General features: G+C 52.5%; 2 protein-coding genes across 4 annotated transcripts in view; one reads left to right on the forward strand and one right to left on the reverse strand.

The window, feature by feature from the left end:
* Positions 1–24,640, reverse strand: part of SETD2 (SET domain containing 2, histone lysine methyltransferase) — a 53,559-nt gene that overhangs the window by 21,731 nt on the left and 7,188 nt on the right. Inside the window, exons 2-12 of one of the 3 annotated variants that reach the window (XM_066202230.1) lie at positions 19,731–19,746; positions 11,219–15,582; positions 10,115–10,246; positions 9,428–9,556; positions 8,154–8,277; positions 7,080–7,157; positions 6,747–6,844; positions 5,248–5,374; positions 3,574–3,708; positions 3,157–3,285; positions 868–1,503 (exon numbers count right to left, since the gene is read on the reverse strand). In XM_066202230.1, the coding sequence (XP_066058327.1) occupies positions 868–1,503; positions 3,157–3,285; positions 3,574–3,708; positions 5,248–5,374; positions 6,747–6,844; positions 7,080–7,157; positions 8,154–8,277; positions 9,428–9,556; positions 10,115–10,246; positions 11,219–15,582; positions 19,731–19,746 (5,968 nt within the window). Of the gene's footprint in view, positions 1–867; positions 1,504–3,156; positions 3,286–3,573; positions 3,709–5,247; positions 5,375–6,746; positions 6,845–7,079; positions 7,158–8,153; positions 8,278–9,427; positions 9,557–10,114; positions 10,247–11,218; positions 15,583–19,730; positions 20,072–24,640 lie in introns of those variants that run through there. The other 2 variants (XM_066202238.1, XM_066202243.1) reach the window with 2 other exon arrangements.
* LOC136300584 (uncharacterized) lies at positions 2,627–3,115 on the forward strand (the record flags this gene model as incomplete). The annotated part of the gene is made up of 1 exon (XM_066203081.1): positions 2,627–3,115. A coding segment is annotated over one exon (489 nt), but the record flags the coding sequence as incomplete, so codon positions are not given.

A 24,640-nucleotide genomic window follows, 5' to 3' on the forward strand; every position in this document is an offset into this window, starting at 1 on the left:
AAAGAAGCTGCTGGCTGCAGATCCCACTACGGGCCACCTACGGGCCAGGGACACGATCCCAGAGGACAGAGGGAGCCACCGAGCCCTCCTCTGGGAAGAGGTTTTCTGCTCCAGAAGACCCTCAAGTCCCAAATAAGGCCCCAATCCGGGCATTTCCAACTGCAGACACCCAGGGGTTGATCCAACACTGCCTCGGAGAGGAGCTGCCATGGCCAGCAGACCTTCTCTGGAGGCTCCACACGGTGCAGATGGACAGCAGAGGTTGAAGGGACAGGAAAAGCTGGGCACATTGGGATTAACTGAATCCAGAGAATCCCAGAACGGCTGGGTTGGGGGAACCCTGAGGATCACCCAATTCCACTCCTTGTCATGGCACAGGGGCACCTTCCACCATCCCAGGTTGCTCCAAGCCCTGTCCAACCTCGGACCTTTCCAGGGACAGGGCATTTAGGAGCAGCCATAACACTTCCAAGGATGGAATTCAGGAGCAGGCAGTCTATCAGGCAGTTTCAAGGCCGAGGGGGCGAGGGCCACTTCCACCCAAAACCACTCAGGGGAATCTGAATCCCTCAGAGCTGCCCTTTTCCCTGGACAACCTAAGAAACAAGAGGACGGCTGAGGCGTCCTCGTGTGCCCAAACCCAACCAGCTGCTGCTTTCAACACCTGGACATTTCTCAGATCACACCCAGGGCAGCTGGCACCAGAGGATTTATACAGAAAGCACCTTTTGTGTCGAGAAAGCTCTTTAGTTACCAAATATTGACCAGAAGGCATCAAACCAGCCCCGTTTGCACCACGCCACCACCAAATCCACGTTTGGTTTGTTTTTTCCGTAGCTCCAGGAGCTGCACGGAGCCGCCTCTTACCTTGAGCTCCTTCCAGCTGTCGAGCAGCCTGGTGGCCAAGTCGCTGACATCCACGATCTTATCCGTCTGCTCCTGGCTCCTCTCGCTCTCCACGTCGGAGACTCCCTCCTCTTCATCCTGCGACGGCGTCTCCATGGCCATGGGCTCCTCCAGCTTGGCCCCGTTGCTCTCCTTGACCTCGGCCTCGGGCTCGGCCTCCAGCTCTGCAGGTTTGCTGCTCTCCACCGGCGCCTCCACGGCGCTTTTGACCTCCTGCTGCTGCTGCTGCTCCTCTGCCACCTCCATGGGAGCCGCCTCCAGCTGATCCAGGTCCTCCTTGCCTTCCTTCCCTTCCAGCTCGCTGGTGGTGTCCGAGATGGCGCTGTCCATGCTGTTCTCGCTGATGATCTTCAGCCTCCTGAAGACCAGCTTTTTCGGGGTGTCGGCGTCGGGCTCCAGGCCCTGCTTGGCCAGGATCTCGGGGGTGTTGAGCGGGGTGTGGGCACGCGAGGTGTTCTCGCTGGAATATCCGTCGCCCTCGCTGAGCTGCGGCACGGCCGCCTTGGTCTGGGCCCAGCGCTGGATGATGGGCAGCACCTTGCTCTCCTCCAGCATGTTCTTGGTAGGGATGGGCAGCAGCTCCAGGGTTTTCATGATCTGAAAGGGGAGGGGGCAAGGGAAAAGCGGGGAGGTGTCAAGTAGACGGCGTGTCCAAAGCCGGAATAATTCGCTTTCCTCGGGAAGAATTAACTCCGGAATATCGAGGTGGTCACGGAGTCCCAGGATGGTTTGGATGGAAAGGGATCTTAAGGATCATCAATTCCATCTTCTGTCATGGGCAGGGACACTTTCCATTATCCCAGACTGCTCCAAGCCCCATCCAACCTGACCTGGGACACTTCCAGAGTCCACAACCTCTCTGGAAAACCTCACCACCCTCCCGGCCAAGAATTCCCTCCTAATATCCCATCTAAAATCTAAAGAGCTGCTCTAACGATGGTCACAGGTGGTGGGTGAGGGATTTTGGGAAGATTTTCTCCGTGGAAAGGGTTGTTAAACATTGGAATGGGGTGCTCAGGGAGGTTTGGAGTGTCCAGCCCTGGAGGTGTCCAAGGAACACCTGGAGGTGGCACTCAGAGCTCTGGGCTGGGGACAAGGTGGGGATTGGGCACAGCTGGGACTCGGTGACCTTGAACTTCCAGGTGTCTTTGGAATGTCTGAAACATTCCAGTTTCACTTCAGATTGTCAGGATCCCAAAATCCCAGTGCTCCAGCACGGAATGAACAGCGACAGCAACAACCCTTTAAGTCTGGCTCATGGAATCTGCCTCAGGAATCTAAGGGAAACCACAGGAGCAAATTCCTTCCGTTTATTAAGGATTTGCCTGAGGGCAGAAGTTTCAGGCCTGTAGTTCTGAGGCACCTGAGGTGGTTTTCCATGAATGCTTGGCACGGATTTGTGTTTTAAAAAAACAGAAAGGAGAAAAAAGAAAAAAGAAAGGAGAAAAAAGAAAAAAGAAAAAAGAAAAAAGAAAAAAGAAAAAAGAAAAAAGAAAAAAGAAAAAAGAAAAAAGAAAAAAGAAAAAAGAAAAAAGAAAAAAGAAAGAGAGAAAGAGAGAGAGAAAGAGAGAGAGAAAGAGAGAAAGAGAGAGAAAGAGAGAGAAAGAGAGAGAAAGAGAGAGAAAGAGAGAGAGAAGAGAGAGAAAGAGAGAGAAAGAGAAAGAGAGAGAAAGAGAGAGAGAAAGAAGGAGAAAAAGAAGGAGAAAAGAAGGAGAAAAAGAAGGAGAAAAAGAAGGAGAGAAAGAAGGAGAGAAAGAAGGAGAAGGAGAAGGAGAAGGAGAAGGAGAAGGAGAAGGAGAAGGAGAAGGAGAAGGAGAAGGAGAAGGAGAAGGAGAAGGAGAAGGAGAAGGAGAAGGAGAAGGAGAAGGAGAAGGAGAAGGAGAAGGAGAAGGAGAAGGAGAAGGAGAAGGAGAAGGAGAAGGAGAAGGAGAAGGAGAAGGAGAAGGAGAAGGAGAAGGAGAAGGAGAAGGAGGAGAAAAAGAAAAAGAGAAAAGAGAAAAGAGAAAAAGGAGAAGAGAGAAGAAAACCAACCCCCGTGATGCCGAGCATTCAGCAAAGCCGCCCAAACCCTTTTCCCCAAGAAGGGCTTGGCCAGGCCTGGCACAGGCCAGAGCCCCCATTCCTGCAGGGACTGAGGGGACGTGGCACTTGGGGACAAGGCCGAGGGGTGGCCTCAGCAGCGCTGGGGGATGGTTGGGCTGGCTCTTAAAGGGCTTTTCCCACCCGGAGGATTCCCAGGGAACCACTGACCTCCAGCTGCAGCTTCAGGTTGTTGGCCGTGCTTCCCCTGCCGTCGCCCAGCTCCGTCATCCAGATCCAGAGCAGGGACAAGCCGTGACACTCCAGGAAGGATTTCAGGCAGGACTGCGAGTGCGTGTTCTGGGGAGCCAAATTGGGAAAGGTCAGAGACTTTCCAGGCGAAAAAAAAAAAAAACATGGAAAACCGCTCCAGCTGGGATGGTGGTCAAAGCCATGGCAGAGCCAGGACTCGGCACCTGAGCGGGTCCAACCCGATTCCAGCGGTTGGAACTGCCGGGATTTGGGATTCCTCATAAATAAGGAGGAATAAAAGTGAAGGATAAGGGAATCCTGGAGCCGGTCAGGTGAGTTTGGGATGCAGGAAGAAGTCCAGGGAGGCATCCCTGCCCTCCCCGGGCTGCTCCTCACCTGGATGAGCTTGAGGCAGGTGAGTTTCTGCTCCAGGGTTTCGATGCGGACCATGAGGCGGGACAAGCTCAGCACCTGGTTTTTATCCGAGAGCCCTTCCCCGTTCTCCAGCAGCGCCTCCAGCTCCCCGTCCACCTGCACAGCCCAAGGGAAACAACCCCCTCAACCTCAGGACAGGGAATTCCCTGACTCCAACCTCTGTTTTCCCCAAGGAATGGGCACGTTTTAACTCCGATAAAAATTCTCCCGGTGGTTGCATCCAAAACCCTCCCGGGTCCTGAGTTTATCTTTTCGTGCAGGAAAACAAAACGGAGAAATTATCTTTAAGCGCCGGTCAAGCTTCTTCTTTATATTCTGAATTAATTCTTTATAAATTTGTAATGACTGATGGATTGTGAACTGCAACGGGTTTTTAATCTTTACGGTCAGAGATTCCCTCTCCACGTGGACACTGGGAGATCACCCTCTCATTTAGTGGCTCATTAGTGGTTTAAAACATCCTAGAAATGATTTAGGAACTCCTGCTTGGCTTCCTCACTCTCTGGAAATGATTTAGGAATTACTTCTTGGTTTCCTCGCTCTCTGATACAGCAAATAAAAACGAAATTGGCATTTTTAAACTTCCCAGAAGAATCAGGAATAAACCTTCTCCATAGGAATAGAGGTTGGTCTCGTCAAGGATGGAATAATTGCAGTTTACAGGGGTTAAAGAAGAGCCTGGGCGGGTTCTTGCAGAAGGTTTCACCCAGAGAAATCCCTCTCGCTCTGGATTCTCCGCACTTTTTCCACATGGTGTGAACCCACCCGCGCAATTCCAAGGGTTGTCTCTAAAATTCCACCTCCTGAGATGGAGAAACTCTGCCCTTGGAGCCGCCAAATTTCAGGCGAAGCCAACATTGTTCATCTTTCATCAATGTTTAAAAAAAATCATGGAAAGCAAGCCAAATTTTCAAATCCACGAGGAATTTATGGCGGGGTTTAGTTACGGAGGAGCAAACACCGGAGCTGGCAAAGTCACTCTCTGGTGGGACTTTGAATAACCAGGAGAAAGGAGATATGGATTTAACTGAAGATCCCAAGAAAACACGAATCTTGTGAAAGAAACCCACTGCAGTTGGAGAAGACCTCCAAGGTCATCCCTCCAACCTTTCCTGGCACATCCATGGGAAAAGACTGAACCCCGAGGTCACCAGGAGTCACCTTCTCCCAAAGGATCGGCGTTGGGATGAGAAGGAAAACCTGAGCCAGGGGAGGCTCAGGTGGGATTTTGGGGAAATTCCCACATGGAAAGGGCTGCTGGGGGTGGAATCCCCGTTCCTGGAGGGATTTAAAGCCACGGGGAGGTGGCAGCGTTGGGGAACGGTTGGCTGTCGCCCTAACTCTGCCTGCTTTTCAGAGTTTGCATTTCCTCGCGCAGCTTCAAGAAAACAACGTGCATTTTTCGGATTGATCTCTTTGTTTACACCTTTCCTTCTCTGCGAGGAGAAAGGTGACTGGTGGCGGTCGTCACCCACGAGGTCAAAGAGGCGACAACCCGTGCAGCCACAGAAAGAACTGCATAAAGGACGGGGTCGGAAAATCAAACCCAAAACTTGCCTGCCTCACACCCTTTCGCGTCCCCAAACTTGACAGGGATTTTCCCGAGCTCGGGGACGGCCGGAGAGCCGAACTCACCGAGTCCTTTTTCCGGGAGCGTTCCTTCTTCATCTTCCCTCCGGCCGCACGGATGCTGACCCTGTTCTCCCCGCCCAGGTAGCCTCGGCAGTTGGAGGAGCCACAGAAACATTTCTGGGCCTCTTTGCTGGGTGGAGGGGAGACACAAAGGGACCTTCAGCAGCAGCTCAAAACCCTCTCCCACCTTCCCACCTCCAGAGGCCGGGAATGGGAAGGGCTCCGCGCGGAAAAGCCGCCGAAAATCCAAAAGAAATCTTGATTCCCAGCACGGCTCCCACGATCCCGGGTTGTGGCAGCTGGGAAGACAAGCCTGCCTCGCCTCCAGGCTCTCCACAGCTCAAGGACCAGGAGCCAGGGGGGAAAAAGTGGGGCTGACAACTTCTCATCCCACATTGCCATCAATATCCTAATTTTCCGAAGGAATTTATCTCCAGGAGTTAGGAAAAGCTGGCATTTCGTGGCATTTCATAGCTCAGGCGTCGAATTTTAGAGCTCCAAACGGGATGAAGAATGAGCTCAGGATTCACGGGAGCAGCAAAACCCGCACGGAAAATTTTGGGGTTGGATGCTCGGCCACGGATAATGAACACAAGATATATGACAAATATAACAAATATTTAAAAATATATAATAAATGTAATAATTGCAATAAATACAAATCCCAAGGAATATTCCTACCAAGCCTCTGTATTTCCCACTTGACACACCATCCATTTTAAACTCCATCCCACAATTTCTTGGGAAAAATGGGAGGGTTTTATTTCAAAATCTGTGGAACCCACATAAGGAGCAGGGCAAACTCAATCCCAGGAATTTCTAGGAAGGGGGAATACTCTTAAAATGCAACTAAAAACTCATTCCTGCTTACAGGAAGGGCCTGGAGAAGGATCCAGGAGGAAAAGGAAGGGATGTTCCTCAAGTTACAATTCCCCAAACAGTAACGGAGGAATCTGAGGCTCAGGTTTAGCAAAGGGATCCAAATTCCAGGCCGGAGCTTTCCCTGCAGCCCTGGATCGGGCCAGGAAGAGGAGAAGTGTTATCCAGGGGGGGTTTACAGCTCCTCAGGTACTTGCAAAGCCATAAAACAGGAGTGGGAAAGGAAGGACGGGAAACGACTTCTCTCAGGAGCACGCGGGCGGGAAAGGTTTTGAAGGGAATCCATCTGATTGCCCTTCCAATAGAAACCAGGATTTATCCGTCCGCTCAGAATCCATCCATGAGAGCACGCAACAGCTGGAGGAGGGCGTGTCAGGAATTGAAACTGATAACGGGATATCAATTAGCAGAGAGATAAGTCTGTCAGGCAGATGGAATTCAACACCAGGGGTTTTCAAGAACGACTCTGTACGTACGAATCCTCGTTAACAGCTGTGCTGATAACGACGCCAACGGCCGCTCCAATGCATCCGACCATCGATTATTAAAGCAATTAAATAAATAAAGCAATTAAGGGGAGCCTTGAGGGCTCGGAGAGAGGGGGGGAGATGAGGGGGACGTACCCGTATCTCTGGAATTGGTAATCGAACGTCAGCTCCGAGCCCGACGGCACCAGCTTGGTGGTGAAAAAGCCAACCCGGAGCTGCCCGTTCACAGTCCACTGCGGAAAACAAGGACAAAGATTCCAGGAGTTATTCCAGCTTCGCTTTCCCTCAGGCACGTTGGAAAAGCGGCACTGAGGGGTTTAAACTCGGCCAACCGAGTTGAGATCCAGCTGGTTTTCGTGCCGCTGATAGGACAGCAAGAGGAATTCCCAAGGTGAAGGAGGGAAAGGCTTCACCCTCTGAGCTCTCCAGAGGGAGGATTTGATGCAGCAGCAGGTTTTTTTTTTTTACCTTTTGGGTCTCACAGTTTGGCTCGCAGCTGTGGTTCATGAAGCGGGAGCAGTTCCCTTTCTGGGTGGCATCGATGATCTGGGAAGGAACAAGAAATGCAAGGGACAAATTCCTCAGAAGGGGAAGCAACCAGAAACACGATCCACGGAGGAATCCCCTTCCCCACTCTTCGTTTGACATTCCCCATCTTTATCTCAGAGATTGGGGGTTGTCAGGATATTAATTCCCCCCCCAAAAGGAGCACTTTAGGCACCCGGCTCCTCGTTTTTCAGAGTTCTCCAGTTGGATGCGGGTCCCGGATTTTGTTCCTGAGACAGCCACCAGGGGTTGGGACGGTGAATTGTTCTCCCACGTGCCTCATCCACCAAGGGAAAAGTCATCCCAGAAATAAAAACTCCTTTTGGAACTGGAAACGCTCCTTTGCAACACTTAAATCACCCGGCGATCCCAAAAAATCCTCATTTGGGGAGGAAAAACGCCCAGGAAAAATCAATCTGAATATTTTTAGCTCCTTTTCTCTCAAGCTCCCCAGGCCCAAAAAGTCCTGACAGGAGAGATAAGGAGAATACGAGATGGAATTTCCCTTTATCCCCCTTGTTCTCAGGCAGAGGGAACAGCTCCACATCCCACGGAGCTGAAGGTGCCATAAATAATTCGGGATATCCCAAACAGAAATATTCCAGTGGCAAACCCGCACAGAGGGGTTGTGCCACCTTAAAACATCCCAATTTCACGGAGTTAACACGGAAAGGAAACGTGGATTTTTGGTGTATTAGGGCAGCCAAAAAGGGCGAGTTTGGCTCGGAGCCTCTTCCCAAATTTCTCTCCCGTGGATGTTCGCCCATGGAATGATGAGCCACGCTCCGTCTTTTCCTTTGGAAAGACGCTTTCCCCTCCCCAAGGACGCATTTAAGCTGCCACGATTTTGTTGGAACTGAGCACTGGGTTAAAAAATCCTGAGGTTTGAAGGAAAACATTCCGCATTTTTTCGGGACCTTGCTCCACGGGTTCCCAAGGAGCTGGTGGTGTCCACAGCTAAATCCAGCCTTTCCCAAATCCAAGCCCACTGCTCACCTCATCGTTCTTCAGGGCCATGAAATAATAGTGGATGTTCTTGTTCCGGGCGTATTCCTTCACCCGAGCCTTGAATTCCTTGTGATCCAGCACTTCCCCGCAGTATTCCAAGACAAAAGTGTTGCTGCAAGACGGGGAAAACCATCATTTTTTAAATCAAAAACAACCCCCAGCCAACCACCAATAAATACAAAATAATCCCTGTGCAGGCGGATCCTCTGACCACCGACACCCAGCCTGGCCGCGCTGGTGGCGAAGCGATAACGACGTGCCTTTAATCTCAGGGAATTCTGATTCATTTGGGATTTGAGGCTGTCGCGTGGGAAGGTGACAGGAGGAGGAAGCTCCCCCTTGCAGGAGGGTTTGCTCTGTGTATTCCATAGATTCACAGAATTACAGGATGGCTTGGGTTTGGGAAGGGAATTTGGAGATCATCCCATTCCGTGGGCAGGGACATCTCCCACTGTCGCAGGCTGCTCCAAGCCCTGTCCAGCCTGGCCTGGGACACTGTCCGGGATCCAGGGGCAGCCAGAGCTGCTCTGGGCAGCTGGGAAACACTTTCCAGGAGGAATATTCCCAGTTTCCACCCTGAGCCTCCCCTGGCCCAGCCTGAGGCCGTCCCCTCTCCTCCTGTCCCTGTCCCCTCCTGGCAGGGACTCGTGCAGAGCCACCAGGTCCCCCCTGATCCCCCTTTTCTCCAGGCTCAGTCCCTTTCCCAGCTCCCTCAGCCTCTCCTGCGGCTCCAGCCCCTTCCCAGCTCCATTCCCTTCTCCAGGATGTTCCCTTCTCCCAATAAACCCCATCCTGATCCTCCCTTGTGCCCTCAGGAGATCTCAGTGTCCTCACTCCTCTCTCCTTTCCTGGCCTCACCTAAACCAGCACTTGGAATTCCAATCCTTAACTAACGACTGGAGGAAAAGATCCCCTCAGGATCTTCTCGTTGTCCAAAGGGGAGGAGGAGGAAGAGGAGGAGGAGGGCACAGGAAGGGAAGTTTTGCTGAGATGAGGAGAACGGACACAACTGGAGTGAAGCAGGGAAAGCAGAGGAAGGGGAGGCAGGTTGATCACAAGAATAAACCATGGAAAAGCCGCTGGAAAACCAGCAAGAGCAAAAGCAGAGTGGGAGCCCAAACAGGAGACACCAAAGAGGAAGAGGGACAAGGACGAGCTGGAAGAACCTCGGCGGATCTCCTGGGGGGGACATCCAGACCCCTTCCCCCTTCAGGAGGGAGCAGAAAAGGTGGGAAAAGGCAGCGGGAAGAGGGAAGGCTTACGATGGCAGGTCCTTGGCAGCTCGGAGACCCCAGCCCTTCTTCTCAGTCAGGATCACCTCCACGTCCGCGTGCTGCTTCTTCTGGAAGCGCCGGTTGGAGCAGTAGTCGCCGTTGGGACACCGGGAAGAGCTGAGGGAAAGGAGGGAAAAAAAAAAAAAAATCAATTCCCAGTGGGAAAACAGGGCCAGGAGCAAGGGCTCGGGGGGGAAATAAACCCCAAATCAACGGTGATAAATTCAGCGTGGAGCCTTCCAACGTGGTCTGCTGTAAAAAGCACGGCCACGTGCGTGTCACAAGGTGCAAGTGCAAGACGGTTTGTTTCTGGAGAGGTAAAAAAGGTTTGGAATTCCTCATGCCAGGGGGAACCTCACCAAGCGCGCCGACCCTGCCTCCAGCTCCCATGGAGCAGCAAACCTCTCGCAGAGGGAGAAAGAGACACCAGCCGTGGGCTGGAGAGGCTCTGGGGAAAGGAGATCAAGCAGGTTGTGAGGGCTGATCTCCTGCAGACCGTCCCAAGATTCCAGTCATGGGATGGCTTTGGGTGGGAAGGGACCTCAAGGATCATCCCATTCCACCCCCTCCCATGGGAAGGGACACCGTGACCGTCCCAGGCTGCTCCAACCCACTGCCAGCTCCCAGGAATTCCCGGGTCACCTGCAGGATTCCCAGGCCAACCCACGGACTCACCACTCGATCATGAGCAGGCGGTTGAGGCAATCCTCTCCACAGGCCACCTCCCCCTGCGCCCGCTCCTCCTTGGACAGAGGGGGACACTCACACAGCATCCTCTTGATGTCCCGGTGGGATTTGTTCTTCTTCCTGGGGGGAAGGCAAGGCACGGGAACACGGGTGAGGCAGCAGCCAGGTGGAGGAATCTCTCCTCAAGCCTCATCAGTGGGGTTTTTGTGGGGAAAAAAAAGGGAAAATAAATTTCTCGGCGTCCTAGGATAACCAGCGGGAGGGACGGGGATAACCGAGGACACGTGGCTTGGTGATGGCTTTAAGACATCACCTTCTGCCATCCCAAAGAGCATTCCCAGGATATTTAGCCGGTTTTCCTTTCTCCTCCCTGTCTATGTTTATTTGGACATGTACGTTTTAATCAGGCAAACTGATGGGCTTGATTACTTTGGCCTCTGTTGCCAAGTGAGAGGATGAAAATTCAGAGTTGGACAGAAAAGCAGGGCATCCACCGATTCCGATTTTAGCTTCCGTGAAGGATTTGGGGAATGCTCTGGAGCGTGGATCCCAACCACAAAAAAAAAAAAAAACAAAAAAAAACCCGTAAGGAAAAATAAAAATCAAATTAGGGCCAGTAGATCTAAAAACGCTCCTCTGAGATGAGAAACAAAGGCATGGAAGTTACCAAAACCTTTGGAAAAGCGCCCGGTTTGTCCAAAAGCTTTCCCACGCCCGGACAGAATTCCCTGGGCCAACAGAAAGGGAGAGCTGGCATTTGGGGAGATTAAACAGGCAGGATCTGGTGAAAGGGTGTAAATAAATCAAAAAAAAGGGTAAAAATACAAAAAAAGGTTTAAATGAATCAACTTTGCCCTCTGAACCTATTTTCCAGCTCTTCTCAGCACTCGGGACCGTCTGGGCCGAGCTGAGGGATTTTCTTGAGGAGAGCCCAGGGTGGCTTTGCCAAATGTGGGGAATGCAACAACCCTGCCCCTCCCTCCAAAGGGCGCCGATCTGGCCACGAAAACCCGAGCGCCCCGGAACCAAAACCGAAGTGAAACCCCCCCAAACCGGCCCCAGGAATTAAAGCAAGGCTAAGGCAGCAGTTACCTCTCGGTCAAGTAGACGTTCTCCTCGATGAGGTCGAAGTAGCAGGGCATCTTCCCCTGCTTGGCGAACTCCTTCCAGCGCTGGGGGTCCCTGAAGTCGTCCATGATGCACAACCTGCCCACCATGGAGGAATCCTGCGGCGCTGGCTCCAGCTGCTCCCCCTCCAGCTTGCCCTTCCTCTTCTCCCCGGAGTCCCCGTCGCTCTCCGAGTCGCTCTCCAGCTCCGGCCGCCTTTTTTTCGGCGGGCCTCGTTCCTTCACCTCGTTCTTCTCCAAGGATTTCACCTCCTCCTTCTTCTCCCCGCCCGGCGCCGGCTCCTTGGTGGAATTGCTGCTGATTTCGTGCGCCTGCACCGAGCCTTTCTCCTTCTGCTCGGCCACCTGGGGTTTTCCAGAGGGGCTGGGAAAGCGGGGCTTGCAGTCCTCGTCCCAACGCTCGTCCTCTTCATACTCCTCGTGGTCTTCCGTGAGGGAATCGGGCACCTGCCCTTGGATGCGTTCGTAGCTCACCACGGAGGCCCTGCCGGCTGCCCTGGCATCCCAGTAACCGTTGCCTTGCCAGTAGCTCTGGGAGCTGGGATAGGCCCCCGAGCCCGGCTGGTAAACGTAGCCCGAGTACATCCCAAAGCTGCTGTCCGGCTGCTGGTAGGTGCTGCTGGGCTTCTCCTGCTGCGGAAAGTCCCAGCCCACAGCACCCATCTCCTCCGGGGCACGGAAACCATCCAGCCTGGAGTAGTCTCCGAGGCCGGACTGGTTCAACCCGGCCTGCCCTTGCCGACTGTCAGGCTTGGAAGAGCTCGTCTGGTGTCGGGATGCGTCGGTGCTTTCCAAACTCTCCAGGACACAGAAGGGCTGCTCCTCGGGCCTTCCCATGGCCACCACGTCCAGGAGCACCATCCTCTCCTCCGTGCCGGCTTTGCCCTGGGAATCGGCCGCCAGGTCAGCCTGGCTCGTGCTGTCCACGCCGTCGCTCTGGGCCTGGCACGGAAAATCCGCCCGCAGCTCCTCCGGCTCCTTCCTGCTCAGCTCCGTGGAGGTGGCCAGACTCTTCTCCATCCCTCTGGGAGAACACCTGCTCTCCACCTGGGGACCGCCTTTACTCGCCGTATTTTCTGGCCTCTCCTCGTAGTAGGGCCTGCTGGGCTCGGGCCGCTCGTCATCCCAGTGGTCGGAGAAGCGCCGGTTGCCCCGGGAGGAGCCCGGGCTGCTCTCCTCCGTGGCTATGGTGGAGTTCTTGGGAACCACCACAACCGACTGGAGCCTCTTCCGTGGCGTCCCGTCGTCGGAATCCGAGTCCTCCGTGTCGCTGTCCTCGCTGCCCCCCTCGCTGTCGCTGTCCCCCGTGTCGGAATAATCGTCGTGGCCGGCGGGAATGAATTCCGAGGCGCTGCCGCTGCTGTCGCACGTTGGGGCTTGGGCGGCCATCTCCGTGTCCTCTGCGGCGACGATGACATCAGAGCAGGGATACAAAGCGCCTGGAAAAGCCGAGGCCAACGAGGGCTCGCTTCCCTCATCCCTCTCCGCCGATACGCCGGGACACTGAACCCTCGGCTCATCCAGCTCCGCTCCCTCGGTGGAAACTGCGCTTTCCTCCACGACCTCTCTGCCGCGGTGCTCCAGCGGCACTTCCGAATAGTAGGAATGTTCATTCTGGAACGAGGACTTGCCTCTTGCTGAGGCAACATCAACGTGCTGAGCGTCCAACTCCAGCATCTCCTCGGCTTCCGAGTGCTGGAGCGGCTCCTGGCACACACCCGGCGGGGGCACGTCCCACTTGGAAGAGACGTTTTCCTCCGACTGGAGCCTCTGGGAACAGCCATCCTGGGAGGAATCCCTGCTCGTGCTTTCCACTGCCAGGCTGATTTTATGATGGGAGGGATGGCCGTGCTCATCCTCCCCGGCAGACTTGGAATGGGAATCCTCGGCGCTCTCGTAATCGCACATCACCGTCTGCGGCTCCACCTGCACGTCCAGGAAAGCCTCGGACGTCGCCTTCAAATCCGCAGGTTCCGCCTCGATTTCCACTTCCGAGTGGTACAACCCAGGGGTGGCATCGTCGGAAATGTAGCAAAAAACAGGTTCTTTGGTTTTGTCGCACGGAGTCACCTCCTCATCCAACTTAAGGACGGTTTTAGTGGGATCTACATTCGCGACAGGGAGCGGGGTGGCTTCCTCCGGCTGCCGCGGCGCCGGAGCCTCCGCTTCCTGGAACAGGCTGTTGCACTCGCTGGACTGGACCCGGGAATCATCCGGCTCTTGCTCCTGGGACACATCCGTGCTCTCAAACCCATTGGATGGCAACGGATACGACGGGCTCGTCTTGACGGCAGGCGACGCCTCCGACCGACACGGGCCGTGGTCAGAGGACGCGGCGACATCCTCTGCTCTGGAGGCACAGGAAGTTGCCAGACCCTCATCCCGACCCTCCGGGGAGCCGTTCACACTCGATTCCGAGGGGAAACACGTCCTTAAGGCATCGTGCTTTGCCTTTAAGAACGTTTCTTGCTCCTTAACACTGTCGTGGCCTTCGCTCGCTGCAGGTTCCTCGGATTTTGAGCTCGCCAAACCCGCCTTGGACTCGTCGGCCTTCGGCAAAGCGGGAGAATCGCTGAACTGGTTCAACGGAGAAAGCGTCTTTTCCCTTTCCAACTTTTTCACACTGGACACCCTGATCTCATTGTTCTTTACACAAGAGGTCTCTAAATCTAGAGAATTAGACTTGGACTTGATTTCTTCGATCGATTCTGTACAACAGAAAGAACTCTTAAATTTATCAGGCTTTGGTGCGGGGGCCTTGGAAGGGGTGGATTTATAGCGGGAGGAATTCACATTACTGTCGGGCTTGGAATGGGACGTCCCCTTCCGATAGCCCAGGTCATCGAGGGGAGAGCACCTTTTGGACACTTCACTTTCGGAAGTCCTTTTGGAATCTCGATCCGCTTTCGAAGACGACCTCCCTCGCCTGTCCACGTCGGCGTGAGACGACTCCGCTCTGCTGTCCCTGTCCGACTTGGAGTAAGAGGATCGCGAGTCTCTGTAGGAGGAGGAGGAATGGGAGGACGTACGCCTGGAGTCGCTGGACCTGGAATGTGTCCTCCTGTACTCATCCTCCGAGTCCGAGCTCTCCCGCGCCCGGCTGTCCGCGTACGACCGGGAATATCGCGACCGTTCCCGGTACGGGGAGCTCCGGTGGTACCGGCGGTCCGAGTCGTAGTAATGCGAGCGCTCCGACCTCGAGTAGGAGGAGCTGGTTCGGGAGCTGCGATCGGAGCGGGAGCGGGAATGAGACCGGCTTCTCCTCCTCTCTCTGTCCGAGCGGGAGCGGGAGGACGAGTACCGCGAGTCTCTCTCCGATTTGGAATAGCTCGAGTACTTCTCGTCCCTGTCCGACCTGGAGCGCGACGAGGACTTGCCCGGGTCATCACCGCGGACGGACGCGGAGCTCCGTCTGGAATCTCTCTCCTTCTCCGTGCTGGAGATCTTCTGCTCGTGCGACCGCTGGCTGGAGGAGGTCCTCACAGAATCCTCGTCGGACTCGGAGCCCTGCGCCGCGCCGTCCGACTGGGAGAACTTCCTCTTGGCCCCCTGCCTCCGGGAGCACGCGGGAGCGCCCTTGGAGCCATCGGAAACCTCCTCCTCCTTCCCAATATGGGAATCTTCCTTCGGCGGGGTTCTCTCCGTCTGCTCGGGCGCGGCCGGGGCCGCGCGCTCCTCCGAGCCGCGCGACGCCGGATCCCGCTTGGCGTCCGGCCCCGAGGCTTCCCTGGGCGGCGCGGGGGCTTCGGCCTCGCCGGGCGGGGACAGCAGCAGCGCCGGCATCGCCGTCACCGGTGCTGGTGGTGGCGGGGCTGTGGCTCCAGGAACCGGCGTCGGTGACACCGGCGGTGGCGGCGGGGGCGGGGGAGGCGGCGGCGTGGGGGGGAAATCCACGGACGAGGCCGCCGGGTCTGGTACCGGTGCCGGTACCGGCGCCGCCGGAGCCGGGAGTGGCTTTGCTGTGACGTTCAGCAAATGTTTTTTAAAATGAATCTTCCCCAGTTCTACCTTCGGTTTTGGAGGAGAAGATTCCTCGGCTGAGCCGGCGGCGTCCCCCAAGTCCAGTTTATTTTTGGGGCTAAAATCAGTCGGAAGGGGAACCGCTGGAGGAGCGGGAGTTTCATTTTGTTTCTCGTTTCCCAGAGCCGCCAGGAATCGATTGGGTAAAGTTTTCTTGGTTAAACTAAAGCTGAAAGACACTTTTTGTCTTCCCTGCTCCTCAAGGTTGACCTTGGTTTTGGTGCCTTTGGGCAAAAAGCGGCTCGAGGCGACGCCTTTGAACACGGGGCCTTTGATAAAACCGGCTCTCGGCACCGTCTCTGGTTTGCCCTGCGGAAGAAAAAGAAGATGCAGTTGGAGGAATTGAATTTGGAGGGGGGTTGAACTCAGTTCTGAGGCATTTTCTTTCACCTGGTGAATTTTTCACGACGATAAAAGAGAAATGCACACCCTGGGCCTGTCTTCAGTGCCCGGCTCTGTCCTGAAAAAATCAATTCCTCAAACTTCTCCTGCTTGAAACTAAGCCTCCTCTGAGGTCTGGGCTGAGGCTTTTTATCTGACTTATTAATGACCGAGCTCAAAGTCCTTTTATCATTTAATTCTGATTTTTTATAAAAAAAAAAAGAGAGTTCAGCTTATGAAGTTAATTGAGGGCAAAACTCTGCATTTTTTAATGCTGTTTCTGTGGTCCCAGGCTCCAAAAGATCCGGAGTTCTAAGCTTTAAGTGAGTTTGTTTTCGCATGAATCCACCTGGATGCAGCCTTCCAGTACTGGAGAAGGCTCCGGGGAGAGCTCCGAGCCCCTGGCAGGGCCTGAAGGGGCTCCGGGAGAGCTGGAGAGGGGCTGGGGACGAGGGATGGAGGGACAGGACACAGGGAATGGCTTCCCACTGCCAGAGGGCAGGGCTGGATGGGAGACTGGGAATTGGGAATTCCTGGCTGGGAGGGTGGAGAGGGCCTGGGAGCACCCTGGGACGGTGGGAGGTGTCCCTGCCCATGGCAGGGGTGGCACTGGATGATCCTGAAGGTCTCTTCCCACCTAAACCATTCCGGGATCCTGGAATTTGATTCCAGCATAAACCAGACCAACGACAACCACAGCAGGGATTTAAATCCCATCCTCTCCCACCTCCCCCCAGCAGCATTCTCCAGGTCATTACTAATTCCTGCAAGTTCCCAGGCTCAGGCCCAGGCCGGCATTAATTAATTCCCATTAAGGAATTCCCATCAGGACCCAACGGTGTGCGATGACTCCGTCACCTCCGGATCAACCGACTGTCCCAAGATCGGCGTCCTTCCCACCAGGAGGTTCTGCTGCCTCCCGCCCAGGAGCTCACCCAGCACCTTCCAAGCCCAAAGCCTGGAATCTTCAGAGCACACGGCACCCTAAATTCACCCATTTGGGCATTTCTCCCTCTGTTTTAAAACTTAGAGCTCATCAATCAAATCCTGGCGAAGATAAATTGGGAAAAAGGGCTTTGCTGTCAACAGTCCCTACCTCCAAAAATCCAAACTGCATCAGAATCACGGAATTCCAGAATGGTTTGGGTTGAAGGGACCCTCAGGATTATCCCATTCCATGGGCAGGGACACCTTCCATTATCCCAGGCAGCTCCAAGACCATTCCAACCTGGCCTTGGACACTTCCAGGAATCCAGGGGCAGCCACAGCTTCTCTGGGAATTACATTCTGCGTGCTAAGCCTAATTCCAATGGAAAGAGTCGTATCCAAACTGTCCAGAGCCGGGTTTTGCTGCCGTGGCTGTGCCATGAGCACATTTTTGGCAGGAGCGGCAGTTTCCTGCAGCCCCCTGTGAATTATTAAGGGTTTTGTTATCCTTTAACTCATGGAAAACGACGTGGAGCTGCCCAGGCTTGAGGCACGGCAGTAAATGATTAAATGAGACACTGGTGGATTGGAAATCCCGGGGGCTTTTTTGCACCCTGGGACATCGCAGATCCCAAAAAAATCCTCTTTCCCAATGCATTGGGGGTTTCATTGCGAGCGCCTTTTAACGGTCTATCCCTGATCGTCCTGGTGACCCAACCCCAGCATCACTCTGAAGCTGCAGCAGCAAATTCCCTTCACTGTGGGAAAACCGGGAGCAAAACCCAAAAGCATTCCCCTGAAATCCACGGTTTTTATGAGGGGACATTTCAGGGCCGATTTTCAAGGAGTTTAAATGGCTCAAAGGGCACCCAAAACATTGACTTGGGGAAAAAAAAGGAGCTTCTCCAGCTCTGAAATGGGCTCCTCTCGTCACAACTCACAACCTCCACAAATTCCTGCTGAAAATGCCGTCCCGTTTTCCAGAGAACCCACACATCAAAAGCGATCCTGGGAAGAATCCACAGCTTTACACGAATTAACTCACGGGAGGATGAGGGACAAAATGAACATTACTGAGACCACCCTCCTGTAGGAGTTCAGCCGCCTGAGAAGTGAGGGAACAGCATTTTGAGGGATTCCTGGATCAATTATTATCCTTACAACCGGAAATTCCCTTTTTTGACTCCAACCTGGGACAACAGAAGCGAGCAGGTTCCTCTCCAACCCCACCCTGAAGGATCTTCAAAGATCTGAACCCAAGTTCTGAGCAGGGAGAGGATTCTTTAATCATATCAATTATAAATAATAAATTCATCAATACGGAGTTTAAAATACTGGAAATTCAGGGAATCGGCGTTTCAGGGTTTTCCTTCTTGCTACAACTTCGGTGCCATTATTTTAAGCGTGAACGTTTTGACCAAAATCCTTCTAATTTCAAGCACAACAGCTTTGAAATGAAGGGAATAATAAATAATTTCATTTCCTAAACACGGGATGCGCAGGCAAAAAAAAAGAGTTGCCACTTTTCCATTCCTCCCCTTCCCACAGCCCATTCGGCAGAGCTGACACATTCCGGGATATTTCCCCTCACGTGTTCACCCTTCCAGGGATTTTTTTTTTTTCTTAAATTTAACAGCAGCTTGAACAAAAAACCCCAATTTCCAGAATTTGAAACACACTCCAGAGGTAACACGGGAAATGTGATAGGCGGGAATTACTGGAAAAGCTCTCCAGGGGAAGGGGAATTCTCCGTCACGTTTTACACAAAGGGAACATTACCCAGAATGGGGGGGAAAAGCACATCCAAAATGATTAACAGCCCTCATTACACAGGCAGGAGATTGAAATCCATCCCAGGCCTCCAAGAGTTCCCTTTTCCCAAGGAATTCATGGAGTCACAGGCAGCAAAACTCATTATTTTGACAAATTAAGTCTTTAAATACTCAGCACCAACCCACACCGAGCTGTGCCATCACCTCCCATGCGCCTGTGGCACAAGCGGCACTGGAATTCCAGCCCTTCCTTCCCGGATTTAATGGGAATCACTGCCCCTCCTTCCCAGATTTCATGGGAATCACTGCCCCTCCTTCCCAGATTTATTGGGAATCACTGCCCTTCCTTCCCGGATTTAATGGGAATTCCAGCCCTTCCTTCCCGGATTTAATGGGAATTCCTGCCCTTCCTTCCCAGATTTCATGGGAATCACTGCCCTTCCTTCCCAGATTTCATGGGAATCACTGCCCCTCCTTCCCAGATTTCATGGGAATCACTGCCCCTCCTTCCCAGATTTCATGGGAATCACTGCCCTTCATTCCCAGATTTCATGGGAATCACTGCCCCTCCTTCCCAGACTTATTGGGAATCACTGCCCCTCCTTCCCAGATTTCATGGGAATCACTGCCCTTCCTTCCCAGATTTATCGGGAATCACTGCCCCTCCTTCCCAGATTTCATGGGAATCACTGCCCCTCCTTCCCAGATTTCATGGGAATCACTGCCCTTCCTTCCCAGATTTATCGGGAATCACTGCCCCTCCTTCCCAGATTTCATGGGAATCACTGCCCCTTCCTTCCCAGATTTCATGGGAATCACTGCCCTTCCTTCCCAGATTTCATGGGAATCACTGCCCCTCCTTCCCAGATTTAATGGGAATCACTGCCCCTCCTTCCCAGATTTATTGGGAATTACTGCCCTTCCTTCCCAGATTTAATGGGAATCACTGCCCTTCCTTCCCAGATTTATTGGGAATCACTGCCCTTCATTCCCAGATTTCATGGGAATTACTGCCCCTCCTCCCCAAATTTAATAATTATTGCTCCTCCTTCCCAAATTTAATAAGAATTATTGCCCCCTCATTCATAAACTTAACAAGAATTATTGCCTCTCTTTCCCAAATTTCATGAGAATTATCCTTCTTCCTTCCCGAATTTAATAAGAATTTCTGCCACTTCCTTCCCAAATTTAATAATTACTGCCCCTCATTCCCGAATTTATTAAGAATTTCTGCCTTCCCTCCCCAAATTCAACCAGAGGAATCCCAGAGAAGGCTCCATTTGCTTCCAGTGGCTCTGGATTCCCGGAACGTCTCAGTCAAACCCACCCAGCCGGGCTCACAGCAGATCCAGGAACGTTGGAATTGCTTTGACTCACCTCATTTTCTTCTTCTCTATTGCAAGCCAGCCGGGGAAAACATGGAAAAAGAAAAAAAAACAAGGAAAAGAAGGTGTGAACAGCGGGTAGGAACATGAAACGGAACATCGGACATCTGGATTTGGGACACGGAGTGAGGGGAACACCCGACGGCTCTGAGGGGAGCACGGCACAGCTGGGAGGCTCCAAAATTCCCTGGAAAATCCCACAGGGATCAGGACACAGAGCAAACCTTTTTGGAGAGAACTGCTGCCTTGGTGTTGTCCCCAGTTATTCCACTGCAGGAACAAGATCCTCAAAAACGGGATTGGAAAAGGCGGATTTGGGATTCCTCCCGTTTCAATTTCTGCCTCTCACTGAGAGAAATTAAAGATATTAACGGAGGTCCGACTGCTGCGCCCCTACCCTGGTTATTTGCATAATTAATCCCCTACTTCGGCAGCTTGAAAACGAATTAATTAGGATCATTCCCCGCGCTGAGCCAACAGGAAAAGTTGGGTTTCCCCAATTTCCACCCTCCTCGAGTTCTCTGCTCCGATCCCACAGCGAAATCGCTTCTCCTCGGGGAAGGAGAGGGAACAGGAGCGCAACTCCCTCGCCCTGCTCTGCTCCATTCCTTGGAGAACTGTCAGGGAATTGCACGCCTCAGCCACGACACCAGGAGATCCCAAAATCCCTCTGTCGCGGATCCACCAGAGATCCCAAAATCCCTCTGTCGCGGATCCACCAGAGATCCCAAAATCCCTCTGTCACGGATCCACCAGAGATCCCGAAATCTCTCTGCCACGGATCCACCAGAGATCCCAAAATCCCTCAGTCGCGGATCCACCAGAGATCCCAAAATCTCTCTGTCATGGATCCACCAGAGATCCCAAAATCCCTCTGTCGCGGATCCACCAGAGATCCCAAAATCTCTCTGCCGCGGATCCACCAGAGATCCCAAAATCCCTCTGTCGCGGATCCACCAGAGATCCCACAATCCCTCTGTCGCGGATCCACCAGAGATCCCAAAATCCCTCTGTCAGGGATCCACCAGAGATCCCACAATCCCTCTGCCGCGGATCCACCAGAGATCCCACAATCCCTCTGTCGCGGATCCACCAGAGATCCCACAATCCCTCTGTCGCGGATCCACCAGAGATCCCAAAATCCCTCTGTCGCGGATCCACCAGAGATCCCAAAATCCCTCTGTCGCGGATCCACCAGAGATCCCACAATCCCTCTGACGCGGATCCACCAGAGATCCCACAATCCCTCTGCAGCGCCCCAGCGCAGCTCAGAGCCGCAATCTTCCCACGTTTTATCAGCTTTTACTCGGCACCCTCGTGGTGACAAAGCCAAAGATTTCCCACCGCGAAGTCCACCGGGAAACTCGAGCATCAGCTCAATGAGAGATCCTTGATCCTGGAGGGGAAAAAAAAAGTCGAAATTTTCGTTTCGGAGCGAGCCGGACGCGACGACGGCACAAGAACCACCCACATCCGTGGAAAGCATCCCCAAGAGGGAAGTGGGAGCAAAGGGAAGAACGTCCCCCACAGGAATATCCTCCTGCCTCTCCAAAGGCTCCGATCCAATTGATCCAGCTTATTAAAGACTAGAAACGATTCCCAAGGGGGTTTGAGTCCATCGAGGAAACCCGAGGCGCCAGCGAAGGCACGGACGGGATTTAACCGGGCCAGGAATTCCAAATCCCATTCCGGATTCAGGAGCTGCCAGAGAAGCAGCTTTTAGACTGGAATTCCGGCCTGAAAGAACGAAACCCTGAGACCGGAATTGAGGCCGTTCAATTCCAGGATCACCAAAAGACGAGTTCGGGACTCGCGTGGGTTTCGGGCTTGAGGTTTCGCGGGCTCGACGCCCAACACGATCCTGGAATTTGATGATTTAAGGGTCTTCCCCAAGCTCAGGGACTCCAGGGAGATTTTTCCAGACTCCTTAAGAAGATGCAGCAGAGAACTACGACCACCAGGTGGAAGCTGCGGGTTCTAAAGTGAACGGAACTCTCACAGATGTATATATAAAAATATATATCAAATATATTTTATATATGTGCAGAAATAACACAAATTCACCTTTAAGCAGCTGCGTATTGGGAGAGAGGGAATTCAATCTCGTATTTGCGATTAATAACAGGGATAATTAACAACAAGGAGAAAAGAGAGTCGGGATCTTTCAAATCCCAGAAAAATCCCACCGGAAAAAGAGAGGATGACAGGTGATCCCCATGCCTGGAAGTGTCCGAGGCCGGGCTGGATGGGAATTGGAGCAACCCGGGAAGGGATGATCCCATTCCGACCCAAACCATTTGGGGATCCTGGGATTCCATCCATTAAAAGGTGTCGACTTTCCTAAAAGTTAAAAGAGTCACGGATCCCGCTTCCTTCCTTCTCCCCAAATCAAAAAAAATTAAAAAAAAGATTAAAATAAAACCTCATAAAAATAGAATTCCAAAATTAGGGAAGGTGCCGCCGTTCCCTCGGGAATTTTGCGCCAAATTCCTCCCACGCTGAGCTGAAGTTACATAAAACCCTAAAATCCTAAAATCCCCCCCCGTTGGAAGCTCGGGATCCATCCCAACACGCAACCCAGGGATTTTCCAGCTCTTCTTCCAGCTCCACAGGTCTGGAATTTCCAGCCATTCCCTCGGCTGCACCTGGCTCCCTTTGCAGGCACCAAAAATAAAACTGGGATGGAAAAATCCACGCGGAATTCCTGCACTTCCGTGGCTCCTTCCCGGGAAAATCGGGGGAAAAGAATGGATGCAAAACCCAAAATAAAACCGAAAACCCTGAGAAGCGCCGAACTAAACGTTAAAAAATAACTTTGGAAAAAACCCCCCAAAATCGACCAAAGAACAAAAAAAACCCCAAAATAACTCTCACCGCCGGGAAGCTTCAGCACCTCTGATCCGCTTCCAGCAGCTTGAAGCGTTAATTTCGGTAAAAACCAAACATTAAACACCGATTAAACGCCAGCAAAAGGAGCTGTTGGGTTTTTTTAAAGCTACAAAACCGCATTTGCATCAAAACTCTCCACGTGGGTCGCGTTTCTCTCCATTTCTTTTCTCTTTTTAGCATGGACCCACATTTCAACCAAAATGATTTACTTGAGGCCACACTCCAATCAAAATTCCTTACACGGAGCCGGATTTTGTCCCAAAACTTTTCCTATTTTAATTTCACCGGCTTCTCTCCCGATGGAAAACATCCCAATTTCCGGATGGGAACGGTGAGTAAAAAGTAACATTTTATGTTAATTCCGGTCTCCAGCAGCTCCAGCATTTCTTGCTGCCATCGACAGGTTGAGCTGAAGGAGATTTTTTTTTTTTCCCTTTCTTTTTAAGCGCAACCCACGCGATAATAGGGATTTTATCCCGGTTTTCCTTCCGCTAAAGGAGCCCAAAAAAAAAAATCCCCTCGGGAATTTTTGTCTAAAAGCCAAAACTTTAGGAGCCTTATCTCCCCTAAATCCTGACCTTTTTTTTTTTTCCTTTTCTTTCCCTTTAAAAGAGGAAAATCTGGAAGCCTGGAGCTTTTCCTTATCTAAATATCAGCAGCCTACCAGCCCAGGGAGCTGAAAAGGGCCATTCCCAGCAGGAATTCAGCTCAGGAATTCACTGGGATCCATCTGAAAGCCACCAAAAATGCAAAAGCTCAGCTCAGGAAATGGGGATTTAACCCGTTTTGTTGGGGCTGGGTCAGCCAAAAAGATATCCTGGGATGCAGCCGGAATTCCACGGATTCACACCAGGGATAAGGGAACTGCAACAAACCCAAACCAACTCCTCGAGACGGAAATTTGGAATTCCAACAGGAATTATCCAAGCGGGATTTACCTTTTTTTCCCCCCCCTCCCTGGATGCTGATGGGAGAGCTGCATCCATGGGTTTGCAATTCCCTGGGAGTTGGGGAGGAAATTCCCTCCCCTGCTGTTCTCATGAAGAGAATCCCAGAATTCCAGGATGGAAGGGAGACCTTAAACTCATCCCATTCCCAGCCCAGGAGCACCATCCATTATCCTTGGACACTTCCAGGGATGGAACAGCCAGAGTTTCTCTGGGAAAACTGCTCCAGTGCCTCATTCCCCTCACAGCCAGGAATTCCTTCCACGAATCGATCCCAAATTCCCACTCCACTTCCATCCTCCAGGCTGAAGGATTTGCTGGAAAACTCCCAGGCCTGAAGTGCCTTCGCTCCTCTCTTTAGGAATCCCTGAAGTGGGATGAAAACAAAAAAACAAGGACAGACGTGCAGCTGGGCCTGCGTTTCATGGAATATTAAAGGAATACTGGGAGGAATTCCCGGGATTTGGGGGATTTTAATATCCCAAAAACACTGCACTGCAAGTGGAGGCTGGAGAAGCAGGAAAAGAGTTGGGAAGGTTAACAGGAAATCCTGCTCCTTCCCAAAAAAAAACCATGGAGAGTGGAAAGGGAAAAATCCCGGGGGAAAATCTTTTTTAACCAGGAGCTGGGAATCCGAGCTGGGTTCCCTGGAAAATCCAGCTCTCCTGCTTCCCAAAATCCCCATTCCCTGGTCCACACAACATTCCCACGGAAGGTTTGGAGCTGGAAGTTGGGAAACGACACTTTCTCCCTAGGAGAGAACAGGGAGGGTTGGATATTCCGGGGGGGAAAGAAAAAAGGGAGACAAAGGTATTAAAAATAGGGATTTATAAAAATCCTTTCGTTTATAAAAATGAGGAGGGGCTGAGTGACTTCACTCATTAATTATCCCATCATTTATCTGCTGTAATCCTAGGATTTCCGAGAAGTCAAAGAGGTGCTCCAGGAAAAAAGATCCATCTGCCTGAGAATTCCCAAACTCCCTCCCCGCCCCGAAATTCCTGCTTTTCCCTTTCCGCTAAGGAAGAAACCCCGCGGGAAATCCTGACAGGAATCAGGAGAAGCA

The sequence above is a fragment of the Chamaea fasciata genome, unplaced genomic scaffold (genome assembly GCF_029207755.1).
Source record: "Chamaea fasciata isolate MVZ Bird 193981 ecotype frontalis unplaced genomic scaffold, bChaFas1.0.hap1 SCAF_1, whole genome shotgun sequence".
NCBI lineage: Eukaryota > Metazoa > Chordata > Aves > Passeriformes > Sylviidae > Chamaea > Chamaea fasciata.